Genomic DNA, 18,722 nt, shown 5'->3' with positions numbered 1-18,722 from the left:
TGGGAAATAAAATACTACATGGCCTCGGTGAGTTGAACTTCTAAAAGGTCAAGTGATGCTCAAATCTAACCATTGTACCAGTCATTATTTTAATTTTTCTTTTAACCTTGTTGTAATACAACATGTCATAATATGATAGAAAATGTTAAAAATAAAAGTAAAAAACACATATAGACTATGCAAACATGTTTTTTCAGATGCAATATTAAATACAACACAATTAACTTTTATTAAAGGCGAAAAATAGCTTATGGATGTCAAATTTAACATTTCAATTCATACAAAAATCTTTGTATGAAATGTTAAATTTGTATCAACTATGTTAGCATCCTTCCAATTGCACTGCAGCACACTAACATAGATACATATTTTAAAACAAACGAAAAACTGTAATGTACTTACATGGTGACAAAAACAAACTACAGTAGTGGGTTAAATTACAACATGAATTAGAAGGAATTCTATTTACATATACATAAATATATATAAGTACTTAAAAAAAGCATGATAGTGTTTCCTTCATTAAGAGAAATTTTCAAGGTTTCTGCATACATTTTAAAAATAATAATTTAAAGTACAAATTAGCTCAGATTGTTTTCAACAAGACAAAAAAAAATGTTACAAATGCACAAATGTACAGTGTGGAGTATAAATAAATATTGCAAGTCATCTTTAAGATTTAAGCCTACTTTTTTTTGCTTTCCCCCCATACACTGTAACTTTCATCACAGTCCAGATGACTGGGCGTCCTGTTTGGTAAACCTTTACGTTTTAAAATGTTGCTGCCTGTGGAGTTAACGTTGGGAACTGTTGTAGTTGATTTATCTGCTAAAATTATAAATCTGTTGAAACACAACATATATTATTAAACATGCACCAACACGCTGGGTGAAAATTAAAGTTAATAATAACAATAAATACACATTTAAAGTTTTCAGTTTTTACCTCCAACTATAACATGTCATGACTACATATGACCATTAGGTGTCACTATATACGCAATAAAAAACGTTCTTCTTGAGCAAGTTCTGAGCTGCATCAATACTTGTGTGTCTGACACTGTCAGCCGTAGTATACAACTGGAAGGGCAACAAACTTGATTGAGGGCCATTTGACTCATTTGCTACATAAAAAAATGAAATAAAATAAAGCGAAAAACAGAAATAAAAAGACAGAGAAGCCTTCATGCTGTCATTTATGTGTAATTGATTGTGTTCTCAAAGCAAACTATGTCTGCTATGTTTGTGAAGTTAATCCCCGATGAGCTCTGCAGTTAATGAGTCAGCAGTGTGGTAGTGACTCTAACGCACTATATACCTCAGCCCGACTGCACTCTACGACTTTAGCCGATCAGCCGCTGCATGGCTTAGCTGCTTTGGTCCCTAAAAATTTCATTTCCAATCGTACCACTGAGCTCTTTAGAATGGCCCATTTTTTCCACAAATGTTTGTAAGGGCAGACTTCACGGCTAGGTGCATGATTATGGAGACCCGGGGCATTGGGATGGAGACACCTGCATTCAAAGATTAAGAAGTCCACAAGTATAGTTTAGCTGCGCAAGCTGATGAATGTCCTATTTTTTTTATCACAAGGAAACAGGACCTGAACAGGTGCCTCCGCTCCAAAGTCGGTGGCCTCAGTGCTGCAAAAGCACTAAGTTACTGCTAAGCAAATAATTAACTTGAGTTCGAGCTGCCTTAACTAATTATCAGTGTGGCTGTTTAACTTTTTCATCCCCACACTAACTGTATTTAACATCTAGTTACATAAGGGTATCAGCACAATTCAGCTGAGGAGGCACAGTGACTCTAAGGCCTATCTGTAACACCAGTACTGGTGCCAGATACTTCACGGTGTTTAGCAAATAAAAAGTAAATAAATTCTTTATTGTAAGTACAGATCTCTCCTCAGGGTGTGTTTTACATCAAGGTGGTAGCTGGCTTGAGGATTACTTCTGCTGTGTTCAAAGATGACGTTGTTCACCTCCATTTGAATATCATCAATCTTAATTTTCCTGTAAGAGCACAAACAAATAACAGTTTAGCTTATAAGAAACTTATAAGAAAACTTCCATGATGATGAGGTAAAGTTAAATAGTGTTTATACCTGTTTTGGGCTTTGTTTAAAGCATTTGTCAGAGCCTTCACATACACAGAGCTATGTTCCTCTTCTTCCAGCTGACACTCATCTGTCCAGCAGTGACTCCAGAACACATCTGCATCCATAGGAATAGCTGCTGTGACAGCCCCATCACAGCCATCTGTCTCGAGGTGCCCATCGTCCGGGTTCATCCTGGGGCGCAGGGACAACTTAGGTACGTTGTATCTCTGGATGAAGAAAAGTTTGGGCTTGCCCGCCAGCAACGGGCATCTGTTAGCATTGAAAAGACGCCTGACCTCGTTGATAGAAAATCCATTGCCAGTCGAATCTGTGCCCAAAAGTTGACTTTCTGTGCCACGGCTAATGATGCAGCACACAAAGCTATCATTTCTGAGTTTCTCCATCTTATCGAGAATATTTTCGAGAGCTGAAAACACCTCATCAGAACTCAGATACTGGTGGAGATTCACGCTGAAGCGAAGCGCCTTAAATGTTTGTTCCAATTTTTCTGAAGGAGTGAGCAAAGATGAAACGAGAATTTAAGCATTACCTTGACAATAATTTAAAAAGACAAATGTAGCTTTACATTTTTAAAACACAGATCAGTGGCAACCAAAACTACTGAAAGGGTAGGTGAACATTTATGATCTTAATACAATGATTAAAATGCACATTTTAACAGCAAAAACTTGCTACGTAAAAACCTGTTACGCAGTTATATGCAGCTGTAAGGCACTTTTAATTAAATTTGAGCTACTGTGCTACTCTGTTTGTTTTTGAATTACACTAAATTTATGTTTCAGCTGTAGTTACAACAGACTTTTTATAATTATACTGCTACAATAAAACACACGTTAGGCTTATAAAATACAACACATTGCTCTTTCTTTCAGAAGCTCACAGCCTTTGAATTTCCCCTGCCTTCTAAAATAGCTACATTTTGACAACTGTTAATAAACCACAAATAAGTAAAATGAGCTTTCCTTTTCACGAAAGCTGCAGACATAAAAGAAATTCCCAAAGAAATACAAATCTGAGTAGCACAATAGTTTTCTTGTTCTTCTCCCATTAAGAATTTTTCTAGGATGGGGCTGGTCCCTCGTTTGGAAACTACCCAATAATACATCGAATACAGATAAGCGTATAACTGTAGGTTTATCCGGCGTACACAATGATGCATCAGCTTTAAAACCTACTACAGCATGTGGTGATCATCCTTTTATTTTTCTCCCCCAGCAGGATTATAAATGCACGACTATACCTCTAATTAAGGATTTCTACACTGTGATTTTGGTACTTCCGTTTAAGTAGAAAAGTACAAAGTGCTTTGTGTCTCACCTCCATCATTACCCACGCAGTCTATGATCACACAGTGTCCTCTGGGATTAGTGTTAAATTTATAGCAATCTGGCTGACTCTGAAATTCAAATGAGATTGTGGGGAAATGTCGTAAATGCAATTGAGTCATTCAACACTTGAAAATATAATCAAAATACTCAGAGAAGGAGGGGAATCCTCACCTCAGAGCTCGGCTCTAGGCAGGCACCTGATCGTGGGCTCACTCCTACTGCAAACAAAGAGTGATATGGTTAACAGAAGAAGAAAGTAAACACCAGGGCCAACAGGGGGTTTCCAGCTGTAAAGCCCCTGTGAGACTAGATATCAGTCTCATGGGGATGAAAAGGTATTTTGATTAAAAATATAGTCTTAGGCTACACATCTGTGGTATTTTGCTAGACTTACCAATGCGGCGCTCTTGTGTAACATGCTGTAGAGGAAACAAAAGAGGAGATATTTTTATGGTTTTAGTGGAGAAAACATTATGGGAAATGTGAACTAACATCTGCAAAGTGTCTCACTCACAGAAATTCTACGGGGTTGCTGCAGAGACAAATTTCGCTGCTGTTCAGGTGCCCCAGCTGTAAAAGACAGGCATATATACATACATAATGTCTCTGTGTTTGCTGTTCTATTGTTGTCGCTGTTTAAAGAAAAATTATCCTATTACATTTGAAACAAGCCAACACGTTAAATAAACAGCATTAAATTAGTACTGAAAATTGAATCTACCCTACTGCTGTGGTTGCAGGGGTTAAATAAAACTGAAATGCATTTGGATGTCATTTTTTCATGATCATAATCTTTTAACTTTTGCGTCAAAGTTGTTGAACATTATAACAGAGCACAGTCACAAAAAAAGTCCATCCATCCATTCATGTTATTAGCTGTTTATCCAGTTTTGGGTCAAGGGTTCCAGTCCCAGGTGAACAAGGGCCAAAGGAAGGCTACATTCAGAACAGGTCGTCACAAACTAAAAAAAGGTGTTTACCCTTAATACTGAGTTTTTGGTGAGGAAAATGTAATAAACTTCCTATTCTTTGCTTACTACACTCACCAGCCACATCATTAGGTACATCTTGCTAATACTGGGTAGGATGCCTTTTTGCTTTCAGAACTGCCTCCATTCTTCTCATTGGCATAGATTCAACAAGGTGAAGGAAAAACATTCCTCAGAGATTTTGGTCCATGACAACGTGATAGCGTCACACTTTGCTGCTAAGCATCAATGTGGAAAATCTCCCGTTCAACCACATCCCAGAGGTGCTCTATCAGACTGAGATCTGGTGACTGTGGGGGCCATTTGATTGCAGTGAACTCATCGTCATGTTCAAGAAACCAGTATGAGACGATGCGAGCTTTGTCGTGTGGCGCGTTATCCTGTTGGAAGCAGCCATCAGAAGATGGGCACACTGTGGTCATAAAGGGATGGACATGATCCGCAACAATACTCAGGTAGGCTGTGGTGCCAATAAAATATCTCCCACACCATTACACCACCACCAACAACAGCACGAACCATTAATGCAAAGCACAATTGATCCAAATCCATGCTTTTTTATTATTTAAGCCAAATTTTGACCCTACCATCTGAACCATCAGAAAGTGAAACTCGGCAGACCAGACCACATTTTTCTGATCGTCTGTCGTCCAATTTTGGCGAACCCATGGAAATCACCTGGTGTGGTGTTCTGCTGCTGTTGCCCATCTCCTTCAAGCTTCAACCTGTTGCGCATTCAGAGCTCATCTGGGTACCTTGGTTGTAACGAGTAGTTATTTGGGTTACTGTTGCCTTCCTATCAGCTTGAAGCAGTCTGACCCTTGTCCTCTGACCTCTGAGATCAACATGGCATTTTCGCCCACTGGATAAGTTCTTGTTTTTGTTTCGTTTTCTGTAAACCCTAGAGATGGTGGCGTGGGAAAATCCAAGTAGATCAGCAGTTTCTGAAATACTGAAATAGATATTTGCATTAATTATGAGTGATTGTGAGTATCGATAGTTTCGGGTATGCTATACTGATGAGGAACATAAAACTTAACCCAGTTCTGTGTAACTAGTAGGGAAGTGTTTCCCACTTCTCACTGCATAACTGTTACAAACCTTTCTCATGGCGATGCTATTTCAAGCCCTTCGGTATATAAAGCGAAAAGGGAAACACAGACTGACCTGAATTCTTATAAGTGGTCAGTTTTTTGACTAGATCGATCCTGCCAATGTTTGTCAAGCAGTCCTCTACGAAGTCAAGTCTTTCTGGAGAGACTGAATCCAGCTTTTCAAGTTCAACAATGATATCCAGAAAACTCTGTAACACAAAAGAAATGGCAAAAATGTCTAAAATGTTTTTTGTTTTTTTTTAATTAATTAATTACTTTATTTTTTTTATTTTTTTTGGGGGGGGGGGGGGGGTCCCATCATTGACTGCACCATGTTAATAATAATTTAAATTACATTAAAATTACCATGTTAATGCTGTTAGTAATAAATCCCCACCCACATAAATTTGAAAATGAGTGAAAACAGAATCATGTCTCATTCATTTGGGGTTTTTGTTGTTGTTTTTACCTTTGTCTTCTCAAGCTTTTCACGAGATAATTTGCAGCTTAACAGGAATTTAATACTGTCCAAATCTTCAGTGTCCAGCTCCTCACTTAGTTCTGTCATCAATACTCTGCAGTAAGTGGAACACTGTTAACTTCGATTCTTCAAATCTTTACAATTCATCAGCTCATCTTAAAGGATGTCTTACCTGAAACGTGGGACCATTTGTCTGGTCCTCTCCAAGTCATCCCTGTTGACTTTACACACCTTCCTTAGGATATCCAAACGCCCCAAACGCCACATGAGCTCTGCCAGAAACAGGTGAGCGTTTTGATGCTGCGTCACTTTTGATCTGAGCATCTCCTTCATACAAGCCACACTGTGGTCCGTGTCCAAGCTTTCACATAAATAGAAGAGCCTACTGCGTTCATTGCTGCTGAGAGCTTCCGCGATTTCATTTATAGCAAGTAGCTGAAATTGATCCGGAACAGCCATGTGGACTTTGGTAAAACTTTAAGAGGAGATGAGCCCTTAATAAAGAATTATAGTCAAAGCCTGTGGGTCACAATAATCACAATGTTAAGATCCACAAAAAGTCGTGAAAATATAATAAGTCTTTGCTAATGGATAGTTATTAAATTATAGAGAGACCTTACCGAAAAGAGTCCTGCAACAAACACGTAGCAAAGCAGAAGAAGGAAAACTATAGAATGACGCACCGCCTAAAAACGCGAGGAAGGGGATTTACCAAATACTCCCCAACTTAAAACGAAACCAGCGAGGATCCGCTTAACAAGCAATACCATATAAGTAATTCCTGATTCTGTCCTTTTACAAAAACTGCGCAACGCACTCTGTCTAATCCAACGTAAAGCGAAAGCAAAGAAAAATAGCAGACCACACCCACAAATGAAGTCATGGCGGAAGCACGAGAGGTGTTCAGGGAATCCATCCTTTTTTTTTTCTTTTTTTTTTTTTTTTTTAAATTGAAAAAGCACAAAATACAGATATACAAATACAAAATAGCAAACACAATGTCAGGGGGTTTGTATAAAAAAGCAAAATAGACACAGTCTATTATAGAATCACATGATATTGAACAGGGAACATAGGTTTATGGTTTTGACAGCTTTTTGATTTTGAGAATGTTGTATGGTTTTAACATATTGTTTGGTTTCATTTAAAAAGCACCGAAAGGATGGTTTTGCGTTAGAAAATTTCGACTTATGTATATGAAATTTGGACAATAATATCAATAAGTTAATCAAATAAAATTCGTTTGCCCTGTGCATGGGGTACTTAAAGAAACCAAACAATATTTTCTCATAACAAAGAGAGAACTCAGAAAGGATAAAGGAAACAACAAAAACACAAAATTCTTGCCAGAAAAGATTCGTGTATAAGCATGACCAAAATAAATGAGAAATATCTTCCTTCACACAACTACAAAATGTACAGTTAACATCAATGTCCTTTTTATAACGTACAAGAAAAGACCTAGTTGGGTAAAAACGATGAATAACTTTAAAAGATATTTCCTTTACTTTGTTATTTAATAGAAATTTCGACGGTAAGGTCCAAATCTTCTCCCATTCCAAGTCCTGGTATAAGTTATTCCAGTAGGCGACAGCCGTTGGGACACAAGTTCTGTCTTTTTGAAACAGAGTTCGTATTTCACGGTTGTTTTTCCTCCTTACAGAAGGGAAACACACCTGACCGACATAAGTAACAGCAGGATCCAGTGGTAAAGGGGTCAAATCACTAACAACAAGATTTCTAAACAACATTAAGACCCCAGCAGGGATAGCATCAAACACTATGGCATATTCCTTTGGTGGAACAGGAAGACCATATGTATTCAAAAATTCTGAGTAAGAGAGTAAACCTCCAGCTGGATTTATAAGTTGTGCAACACGATGAATCCCATTATCAAACCAATTACTTAAAAACACAGATTTATGTTTGTATAAAATGTCTCTATTGTTCCAAATATAGTATCTATGTGGAGAAAAATTGTGTTTATAAATCAATGACCAGGAAAGAAGCATTTGTTTATGAAAGTTGGATAGTTTTAAAGGGATTTTATCGATATTGTAATTACAAAGCAAAAGAAAGTTAAGACCACCAATTTTTGAGAAGCTGTTGAGAAATGCTAGGAGCTAACTGGGCGCTAACCGCATCATTCAAATATATTGAATGTCGCAAAGAGAGGAAGTGACGTAAGATTTGCGCATGCGGGGTACCGATCGGGTTTCCGGTACGGATCGGGTAGTGACACTACCCATTGTTTCTGCGCATGCGCCCAACACGAAATGAAGTAGCGAACCGTCCTACTTTTGTGAATATTAGCCAGAAAAATACTCTGACGGGTAAAATTAAGTGCCAAACCATCCTACCTTTGTGAGTGTGACCTACAAGCATACTAACAGCTAAAATTTAGTGGCAAATCGTCCTACCTTTGTTAATCTCAGCTAGAAGCATATTTTAACAGCTAAGATTTAGTGATAATGTGATGGGCAAAGTTAAGTGGCAGACCGTCATACCTACTTAAATTTGTGCTGGAATTACTCTGTGACAGCAGAAATGTACATAAACTACTTAGGGTAGGACGTTTTGCACCTTGCAAAATTGTGCAAGATTGCTATTGTTTTGCCTTTGCACGGTGTGGGATTTTCTACTTTAAAACTATATATATATAAAAAAAAAAAACACCCAGCACGCCCCTGCGGGCGGTTTATCCTTCAAGCTCGGGTCCTCTACCAGAGGCCTGGGAGCTTGAGGGTCCTGCGCAGTATCTTAGCTGTTCCCAGGACTGCGCTCTTCTGGACAGAGATCTCCGATGTTGTTCCCGGGATCTGCTGGAGCCACTCGCCTATCTTGGGAGTCACCGCACCTAGTGCTCCGATTACCACGGGGACCACCGTTACCTTCACCCTCCACATCCTCTCGAGCTCTTCTCTGAGCCCTTGGTATTTCTCCAGCTTCTCGTGTTCCTTCTTCCTGATATTGCTGTCATTCGGAACCGCTACATCGATCACTACGGCCGTCTTCTTCTGTTTGTCTACCACCACTATGTCCGGTTGGTTAGCCACCACCATTTTGTCCGTCTGTATCTGGAAGTCCCACAGGATCTTAGCTCGGTCATTCTCCACCACCCTTGGGGGCATCTCCCATTTTGACCTCGGGACTTCCAGGTTATACTCGGCACAGATGTTCCTGTACACTATGCCGGCCACTTGGTTATGGCGTTCCATGTATGCCTTGCCTGCTAGCATCTTGCACCCTGCTGTTATGTGCTGGATTGTCTCTGGGGCATCTTTACACAGCCTGCACCTGGGGTCTTGCCTGGTGATAGACCCCAGCCTCTATGGATCTTGTGCTCAGAGCTTGTTCTTGTGCTGCCATGATTAGTGCCTCTGTGCTGTCTTTCAGTCCAGCTTTGTCCAGCCACTGGTAGGATTTCTGGATATCAGCCACCTCCTCTATCTGCCGGTGGTACATACCGTGCAGGGCTCTGTCCTTCCATGATGGTTCCTCGTCTCCCTCCTCTTTCTTGGGTTTCTGCTGCCTGAGGTATTCACTGAGCACTCGGTCAGTTGGGGCCATCTTCCCAATGTATTCTTGGATGTTCGTTGTCTCATCCTGGACTGTGGAATATATATATATTCTTTTGCGGCTATTTTGTTGACGTACTTTTTTTGTTTACATACTTCACTGCAGAGGTATGTGCCACCGTGCCTAGACCTGCACATGTAAAACTTTCGACATCTGCCACTAAAGAAAATATACTGTCTGCAGATTTTTTTTAAAAGCACTGAAAAATATGGAATAATCAGGACACGAATATGGTTCACAGAGAACCTAGTTCTTCAGTTACAAAATTAGATCTAAATGCGGTGAGGGTGTTTTCAGTTAAGGTTGACTTCTGCGAAATGTTTACAGTCTAATTTATGACGAAACCCCCTTTAACTGTCAGCTGCAACCTTCCACACGCCACTCAATCGTTGTCGGCTGCATCGACCCCAACGTAGGGTTACATGTCTTGGGAGGTGCACCTCATGTCATTTAGAAGGTTGCTGCGAAGGGTTAAAGGACTTTTCGAGGTTACATTGTAAGTTATGATGCAGATTTCCCGCGGAAGTCTAAATCAGGCATAGCTGTGGTGCTGAGGTCAGTTACAACTCTGTCTAATCCAAAAACAGACTCAAAACCTTGTTTTTTCTCACAGGCCTAAATTTAACTGTGTTTAACTCTCTGTAAAGTGTTTTTGCTTCTATGTTAAGCATTTTGATTTTTACATACAATTAAATGTGCTATATGAATTTGTCATTGCAATAGATTTTTTTGTTTTGTTTTGTTTTATTGTTTCTTTGTTTTTACCAGAGAGAAAATACATTTCTCATACAAGCTGGAAAAAATATAAATGTATCACTTAACTGGATCATAATTTGCAATAACCTGACTTTTTCCCTTAGCAAATAATCTTTTTGGCCGTTTGAACGCCTATGACTGCATTTTCCACAACAAAGTGACATTAGTTCATTCTTTGGATTTTGTGTGTATCATGCTGTGTCATGCTGGGATAGTCGTGTGCTGAGAGATTTGAGCCTCACGTTAAACACTGAACCACTACGGATGATAATCCTGCTTCTCTGTCTGTAAAATCTCTCGAGGTTCAACCAGAAGCCTGACTGAACTCTGTAAAAATAAACTCTTTAGAAACAGCTTCCTGTCTAACACCTTTCACCCACTGAGTGTTGCAGCAAGGGGTAGGTGGACCCTCATACTGTGGAACAAAACAGTCATGCTTGCCCTGTTGCACAGAGGCAAATCTGTGTCAGAGGCAAATATGCTGTAATAAGTCCCTTTATTATTCATACATTGTCTGGTAACATTATGTTTAAATTGTAACAATTTAAAGTTAATTTAATGTAATTTAAATTATTCTTCATTAAAAATTAAACAGCAAAGCTCTGAATATTTGTTTAAGTTATGTATTTGCTATGCTGGTGTAGATAACCTGCTGTTAGTTTGGTATTTTGTCCTAATCCGCTTGCCGTACCTCCGTGGAGGTGTGTGTATGTTTTGAGTGGTATAGGCGCCATTCCGTTATTGAATCCAAGCATGTAAGTTCTTTGCTGCTGTGCTGGTTAATAAAACCACGTTAACTGAGATTACTGCTTCATCATTATCATACTGGTGAACATACAACATGGTGTCAGAAGCGACGGAACACGTACTTCGTAGTTGACGGTGTTTTTTTTCCCCGTCTCAAGTCTATTTTGTGGGTGCGTTTTTTGTATCCGGACTGCAGACAACATGGCGGAAGGATTCAGGAGGCCCGACCCGCTTGTTTTCGATGGTAATGTTGCTGAAAATTGGCGCATTTTTGAGCAAGAGTATGACATTTTTATAGCGGCGGCACACTCTGACAAGCCAGCGCGCACACAAGCCTACATATTGCTCAACTTAGCAGGTCCCGAAGCTATAGAACGGGAGCGGTCTTTTGTTTACGCGCCAGAAGTGAGAGAGCCCGGCGAGGGAGGACGAGTCCTCATTCCTGCAGAATCGAAGGAGGATCCTGAGTGCCTCAAAAGGAAATTCAGAGAAACGTGCAGCCCTCAAACCAATGTCACGATGGAAAGACACAAGTTCAACACGCGGAATCAGAGGACTGGCGAGACTGTTGAATCCTATGTAAGTGATTTACGGATTAAAGCAAAAAGCTGCAGATTTGGTGATCTGAGTGAAGAACTAATAAGAGACAGACTAGTTTGTGGCATCAACAATGACAATTTAAGGAAAGTGCTACTGCGTGATAGTGATTTAACGCTAGCAAAAGCCATATCTGTCTGCCAGATTCATGAAATGACTGAAGAGCATAATAAAACACTTGCTTTTCCTCAACAATCTGCATCAAATGTTGATGTGCTCCAGCCCACATTTACGAGAAAGCACAGAGGAGATAAAAAGAAAATACAAGGAGACAGGTCTGAAACACAGCATGTCACTAACTGTACTAACTGTGGGGGTGCTCATGCTGCAAAAAAGAGCAAATGTCCAGCTTTTGGGCAGCAGTGTCATGCATGCAAAAAGTGGAATCACTTTAAGAAACGGTGCAGAGCTGTTCGGCCTACCCAAAACGTAGCAAGACACAGAAAGTCAGTTCATCATGTGGAACCAGACCAAGCTGATGACAGCGGAGACGACACATTCTACGTTGATGGTGTAAATCTGCAATATGCAATCCATGCGACTGATGTGGATGTGGAACACAAAGAGGAAGTTTTTGTCACCGTGCAGATTAATGGGATTCCTGTTGAAATGAAGGTGGACACAGGTGCTAAATGTAATGTGCTTCCCAAGAAAACGGTTAACATTATAAGAGCAGATAAACAAATGAAAGCACACCCCAAGTCCGTTAACCTAGTAGCATTTGGAGGCAGCAAGATTCAAACCTCAGGTGTAATTAAGCTGCAGTGTTTTCTGCATGGGCAGCCACATGTGCTATCATTCTTTGTTATTAATGAAGATGTTCAGCCAATACTTGGACTATGTGCATGCAGAGAAATGGGACTTGTATCATTCAGCAATGACGTCCACCAATTGAGCATGTCTGCAGATGACCTGTCACAACAGCTTATCACAGAATACAGCGACTTATTTTCTGATGAGCTTGGGAGGTTGCCAGTCACCTATCGCATGACACTGAACCCAGATGTGAAACCAGTTGTTCGCCCAGCACATCGCATCCCTTTGGCCATGAAAGACAGGGTCAAGGCAGAGCTGGTCAGGATGGAGAAATTAGGCGTCATTACTCCCGTCTCAGAGCCGACGGACTGGGTGTCTTCCATGGTAGCCACCAACAAGAAGGGCAAAGATGAAATCAGGATATGCATAAATCCTCGAGATTTAAACACTGCTCTGAAAAGACCACACCATCCCATGCGCACAGTAGAAGAAGTGGCTGCAATAATGTCAAACGCTACTGTGTTCTCTGTTTTGGATGCTAAGAACTCTTTTTGGCAGGTGTCATTGGATCAAAAATCATCCATGCTAACCACCTTCAGCACTTGTTTTGGTCGTTTCAGGTTCCTCAGAATGCCTTTTGGTCTTAACGCTGCCAGCGAGGTGTTTCAGAGAGCCATGGAGCAGATATTCGCTGGGTATCCATGTGCCATCATTGTTGATGATATACTCATCGGCGGAAGAACCATGAAAGAACATGACGACAACCTGAGAAAAGTCCTTGATCGTGCCAGAGAAGTAAACCTGCGACTAAACCCATTAAAGTGCAAATTCCGGCTGAATCAGGTCAGTTATGTCGGACACATTTTCACAAGCGAGGGGCTTAAAGCAGACCCTTCCAAAACAGCCGCAATCAGAGAGATGCCAGTTCCAACAGATGTCCAAGCCCTGCAGAGGTTCCTGGGGATGGTCAATTATCTTGGAAAATTCATTCCAAACTTCAGCCATCTGTCAGCTCCTCTGCGACAGCTCACACACAAGGACAGCGAGTGGATGTGGGACACACAGCATCAGACTGCGTTCAAAGCACTTAAAGAGCACATGTCTAATCCACCTGTTCTGTCATATTATGATGTCAGCAAACCTGTGACACTAACGTGCGATGCATCACAGTATGGTCTTGGTGCAGCTTGCTTACAGGAAGGGCGACCTGTGGCATATGCTTCACGTACTCTGACAGACACTGAAACCAGATATGCTCAGATAGAAAAGGAGCTGCTGGCTGTTGTTTTCGCATGTACAAAGTTTCATGACTACATATATGGCAAGCCTGTGGTCGTAGAAACAGACCATCAGCCACTGGTCACCATACTAAAGAAACCTATTCACGCTGCACCAGCCAGATTACAGAGGATGTTGTTAAGGCTCCAAAAATACAACATCACCCTCACATATAAATGTGGAAAACACATGTATCTGGCTGACACACTGTCTCGTGCTCCCAACAGCTCCACTTTCCAGCAGCCTGAAGAAGAGGACAACTTTGATGTCATGACGGTGAGCTGCATCTCTTCTTCACGCCTGGAGGAACTTAAAGGACACACAGCTGAGGATGAGACACTGCAAGCGCTCAGCTCGTTCATCAAACATGGTTGGCCACAACGACTCCACAACCTTCCCACAGCAGTTCATCCATATTTTCCTTTCAGGGATGAGCTGATTGTGGATGATGGCATCATTCTTAAAGGTTCCAAAGCTGTGATCCCAAAATCACTGCAAGGAGACTACATCACCATCATGCACAGAGGACATCCCGGCGTAGAAGCTACCAAGCGGAGAGCACGGGGGATCGTCTTCTGGCCGTTCATGTCAAGAGATATTGAACAAACAGTTACTTCCTGCTCGGTGTGTAACAGCACTAAACCTCATCAACAAAAAGAGCCCCTTCATCTGCATGAAGTTCCAGAGCTTCCTTGGTCAACTGTGGCTACAGATATCTTTGAGTGGCACTGTCAGCACTATTTAGTAGTAGTCGACTCATACTCAGGCTGGTTTGAGATTGACCTGCTAAAGGATTTGACATCAGCGACAGTCATCAAAAAGCTGAAAAGACACTTCTCAGTTCATGGTGCTCCACACACTCTGATCTCAGACAATGGCAGGCAGTTTACAAGCCAGCGTTTCAAAGACTTCGCTTCACAGTGGGACTTTCAACATGTCACCAGCAGTCCAGAGTATCCTCAATCCAATGGGCTTGCTGAGAGAGCAGTGCGCAGTGCTAAACAGCTGATGGAGAAGTCACACAGAGATGGCACTGATGTATTTCTCAACCTGCTGAACCTCAGGAATGTTCCACGTGATGTGAACCTGGGTTCCTCTGCAGAACGACTTCTATCCAGACAGACTCGAACTACGCTCCCAATCACAACGAAACTGCTCGAACCACAACACCTTGAATCTGAGAGAGTGAAAGCCCAACTACTCAACAAGAGACTGACTCAGAAGGTCTGTTATGACAGATCCAGCCGACCACTTCCACCTCTCAATGAAGGACAAGTAGTGAGGTTACAGACCCCACAGGGTTATGACCGCACAGGTGTGGTAAAGGAACTTTGTAAAGAACCTAGATCCTACCTGGTACAGTCAGATGGAAACACTTACAGGAGAAATCGCAGACACATATTGCCTGTGTCTGAGCCTGTTACTGTTCAGAAAGACACTGATCATCATCATTATGATGGACTGCAGGTTGTGGGTGAAAACAATGATGTAGAACAGTTTAAAGACAGCACTCATGTTGAGAGCTCTTCTGATGTTTTGCATTCTCCAAGACCTTCCAAGAGTGATGGTGTTTACAGGACACGCTTTGGTCGTGTGTGCAAACCAAATCCAAGATATAAGGATTAATTGGGTACTAGTTAAAACACAGAACATTTTCAGGTTTGATGTTTGAGCCATCAGTAACTGATGTCAATGCTTCAAGTTAAATTCTGTTTGAGGTGATTTTCAGTAGTAATCATATTTAACTTTATACAGCAAAATGATATTCTTGTCATGTTTATTTCTTCCATCTGGTTGCAAATTTAAATGTTCCTAAGGGTCAGCGTATGTCACCTTTTATGCTGTGATTATTATTATTCAGTATGCATTAAACTTTATGTCCGGTTGGGGATGTACTAAAGAAGGGGGATGTAGATAACCTGCTGTTAGTTTGGTATTTTGTCCTAATCCGCTTGCCGTACCTCCGTGGAGGTGTGTGTATGTTTTGAGTGGTATAGGCGCCATTCCGTTATTGAATCCAAGCATGTAAGTTCTTTGCTGCTGTGCTGGTTAATAAAACCACGTTAACTGAGATTACTGCTTCATCATTATCATACTGGTGAACATACAACAGCTGGTTTTACTACATTTATTAAGCTGTATTTATTCTGATTTCACAATAGTCTTACCTTCTCTAGATATATGCTTTGTCATGCTGTATTGTTTTACTGAGCTGCATACCATTCAGCTATTTAAGATATCACATCTCATATATTTGTTCGGTTTAATTTTTTAACTGCTGTAACAACGGGATATTAAATTCTTATCTTAATCTTTTTATCTTTTCTTTCTTAAACAGATTCAGTGGCTTATGGTGGGTTTCAGACTCTGAAGGGATAATCATACACATTTAAAAAAATAAATAAATAAATAAAATAACGGCTATCTGTGGCAATATGAGCGTGTTAAACCACTGATTGTAACTTTTCCAACGGGCTTGAACGCACCACTGCTACTCCCCCTGCAGGTCGCCGGAGATTTCTGCTTACCAAAGCTCACTGAGTTCCGCTCAGCCTGGCCAATCGTGTCTCGCTGTGCCTCAGCACCATCATTGCAGTGTGGAGAGATCATACGGAGGTACTGCTGGCGGAGCGAGGGACCATTTGAAGAAGGGAAGATACACGACCTGGGTGACCGCTCTGACCAAACACGGTTCCCGATTCCCCAAAAGAGCCACTGTGTAGCATCACTATAACCAGCTTCAGTTCGAGTGAGTATTGAATTTACTATTACAAGAGGAAGGATTTTCCAGGTAGTCGCAGACCGGGGCTGCTGCTGCTGATGAGTTGTAACATCACAGCACAGTTGTTGTGTTGATGTGGATGTAAAACCGCGGCAAGGAAGCTTCAACGTCTGCGGGGTGTCTTTTAGGAAAAGGACCACACAGCAGATTGCTCTGGGCTGGAGCCAGGCTGGCAGCAGTCAGCAGCCCCGGCCTGGTCACGACTGATGGAAAAACGAGGATGTCCAACAGCTGCTGACTGTAACAGGCGTGCTAACGGCATTCGAGCCGAGCTAAGGTAGCTAACGTTGGCGTACAGGTTCAGGCTTCGTGGCAGTGTCGGAGCAACCGTTTGCTAGCAGTTAACTACCTGGCTAACATAGCTGCGTGACCGTTAGGACTGCACGGTGTCTTCAGTGTTTAAGGTTAAACAGTGATTGTGTTGTGACATTACCCCGCCAACTACATGTATCCACCGCAATTTATACAAACATAAATTTATACGTAGTTGAATCGCACAATACGTTGCAGCATATTTTTTTTAACAAACGGTTTTATTTTGATATTTTTATAAAAAAACAAACCAAAAAAAACAAACAAACAAACAAGCGGAAGTCCCAGGTTTAAAACTCTCGACTGCATTTATAACTTTTTTTTTTTTTAAGGCGGATTCGTTGCTTCTGAATAAATAACCCATGTGTAGAAACACGCTAGCATGGCCAGTCTGTTTATGTGTGTGCATTTATACCATAATAACCTTAAACTTGCAGCAGCTTCAAGGTGATTTCAGGTCCCGTCATAGATGCATTCCTATAGTTATATGCTGGAATGGCTTAGGTATGAACAAATAACTTAAACAATGCTCTGCTAATTCACCTAATACATGCCTCTGCTGCTCAATCAATTAATCAGTCAATAAGTTAATCAAACTTTATTGATATAGCATCATTCATGGAGGTTAGGGCTGTTCAAGCTGTTTAATAGATGACTGATAAGCTGATCATGAGGAAAAATTACTGAAACTAAAGTAAGGCTGGATTTAAAAAACAAAACAAAACTGGGTGCTGAGGTCTATTTGTATGCTTTGACCCAAGTGCCTTGGAACTGAGTGTCAACCAAGCAGTATTAGTGTAACTGCACCTACATTTAAATATGCTTTATTAATACACATCAAATGGCCATCATTGAGATGGGGAGGGGGATCCTGATTGATGGTGGGATAACTAATGCAAGCCACTTGAAAACCCACAAAAACCTCCTTTAAAACAGCACAGGTTATGAACTGGAGATGGTGGAGGTTTTTCAAAGTGATCATAAAGCTAAGCATGTTTGTGTCTTACTTTTTACATTCCTTCTTCCATACTGACATTTTGCTGTGGCTCAAGACAGCAAACAGTAAATTAAAAGGATACTGCTTGGAGTGATATTGGTCTAGGCTAATAAGCCACCATTACACTAATGGCATAATGAGCAAAGGTGTGGAGCTCAAGCTCTAGATAATTCCAAGTTATCTGCTGCTCATCCTCAGCCTTCATCCTCCTCTGTCCTCCTCCTGCCTTGCTGTATTTCCACCACCATGTGTTTTGGGACTAGGCTATCATCAGAGCAGCGGCCTATTTTAGACAGAAACTCCAGTTACCCACTTAATCTGTGTCTCATGTCTCCAGGAGTTGGGTTTCATGTGCTGCTCAGTGGAGTAAATGGTAACCTTGTCGGTGACTTTGGATCATATTGTGAAGCTGGTGGATTTGCTCGATGAAGGATTGTATGCTCATAAAACTATTGGCTGATGGTTTAAGGACTCTTATGACCTTTGTATTAATATAGTGTATGTAAGATTTGACAGCATATTGGTTCCACCTCTGCACCGTTTGTGAGTAAATGGAGACATCTTTGAGCCAAGCCAGTTTTGCCATAACGGTATTGAGCCCAGTAGTGTGTTGCCTCCTTCCCACCCACCAACAGTGATGCACACGCTTAGGGGATCAAAGCTGTAATTAGCCTGCCATGGATTAGCAATGGGGACTATTTTCCATTGTACTCACCCACAGCGCCAGAGGATCACACAGGCAGGCAGCCCCCTGCCCTTCCTTTCCTTCCAGCAGAGAAGAGCTGCATCACCATGTTTGTTGTTGTCACTATGAGTCCACAAGCAGACAAGAAACCTCACAATTCCTCCCTGTAGAGTCTGAATATGTGGGGATTTCAGATTAGAGCCTTTTTGTTTTTGTTGGC

The 18,722-nt window shown here is 41.1% G+C and overlaps 2 protein-coding genes across 7 annotated transcripts in view; one reads left to right on the top strand and one right to left on the bottom strand.

The window, feature by feature from the left end:
• Positions 1–205: 205 nt before the first annotated feature.
• On the bottom strand, positions 206–16,915 carry LOC147311716 (CASP8 and FADD-like apoptosis regulator). Of its 4 annotated transcripts, none has more exons than XM_086267789.1 (10): positions 16,255–16,915; positions 6,186–6,532; positions 6,002–6,107; positions 5,606–5,741; positions 3,964–4,019; positions 3,844–3,868; positions 3,621–3,667; positions 3,439–3,517; positions 2,107–2,608; positions 206–2,014 (listed from the first exon to the last, which is right to left on the bottom strand). In XM_086267789.1, the coding sequence occupies exons 2-10, from the start codon at positions 6,470–6,472 to the stop codon at positions 1,885–1,887; spliced, it is 1,368 nt and encodes a 455-aa protein (XP_086123915.1). In that variant the 5' UTR covers positions 6,473–6,532; positions 16,255–16,915; the 3' UTR covers positions 206–1,884. The 4 variants fall into 4 exon arrangements, with proteins under 4 accessions (XP_086123915.1, XP_086123917.1, XP_086123916.1 ...); XM_086267791.1 differs by having other exon boundaries at positions 6,186–6,285; XM_086267790.1 differs by lacking the exon at positions 16,255–16,915 and adding an exon at positions 6,634–7,132 and having other exon boundaries at positions 3,621–3,664.
• LOC147311715 (hyccin 2) overlaps positions 16,206–18,722 on the top strand; it is a 51,785-nt gene continuing 49,268 nt past the window's right edge. For 2 of the 3 annotated variants that reach the window (XM_086267786.1, XM_086267785.1), the window contains exon 1: positions 16,206–16,475. The gene's annotated coding sequence lies outside the window, so the exon portion shown is untranslated. The remainder of the gene's footprint in view (positions 16,476–18,722) is intronic. The other variant, XM_086267787.1, reaches the window with a different exon arrangement.

Source organism: Aulonocara sp. 'chitande type north' Nkhata Bay, linkage group LG16, assembly GCF_057382095.1.
Source record: "Aulonocara sp. 'chitande type north' Nkhata Bay isolate Kocher_YH1m ecotype deep benthic linkage group LG16, A_spYH_male_GT1.1, whole genome shotgun sequence".
Lineage (NCBI taxonomy): Eukaryota > Metazoa > Chordata > Actinopteri > Cichliformes > Cichlidae > Aulonocara > Aulonocara sp. 'chitande type north' Nkhata Bay.
Note: the sequence above shows the minus strand (reverse complement) of the source record. Positions and strands in the feature narration are given on the sequence as shown.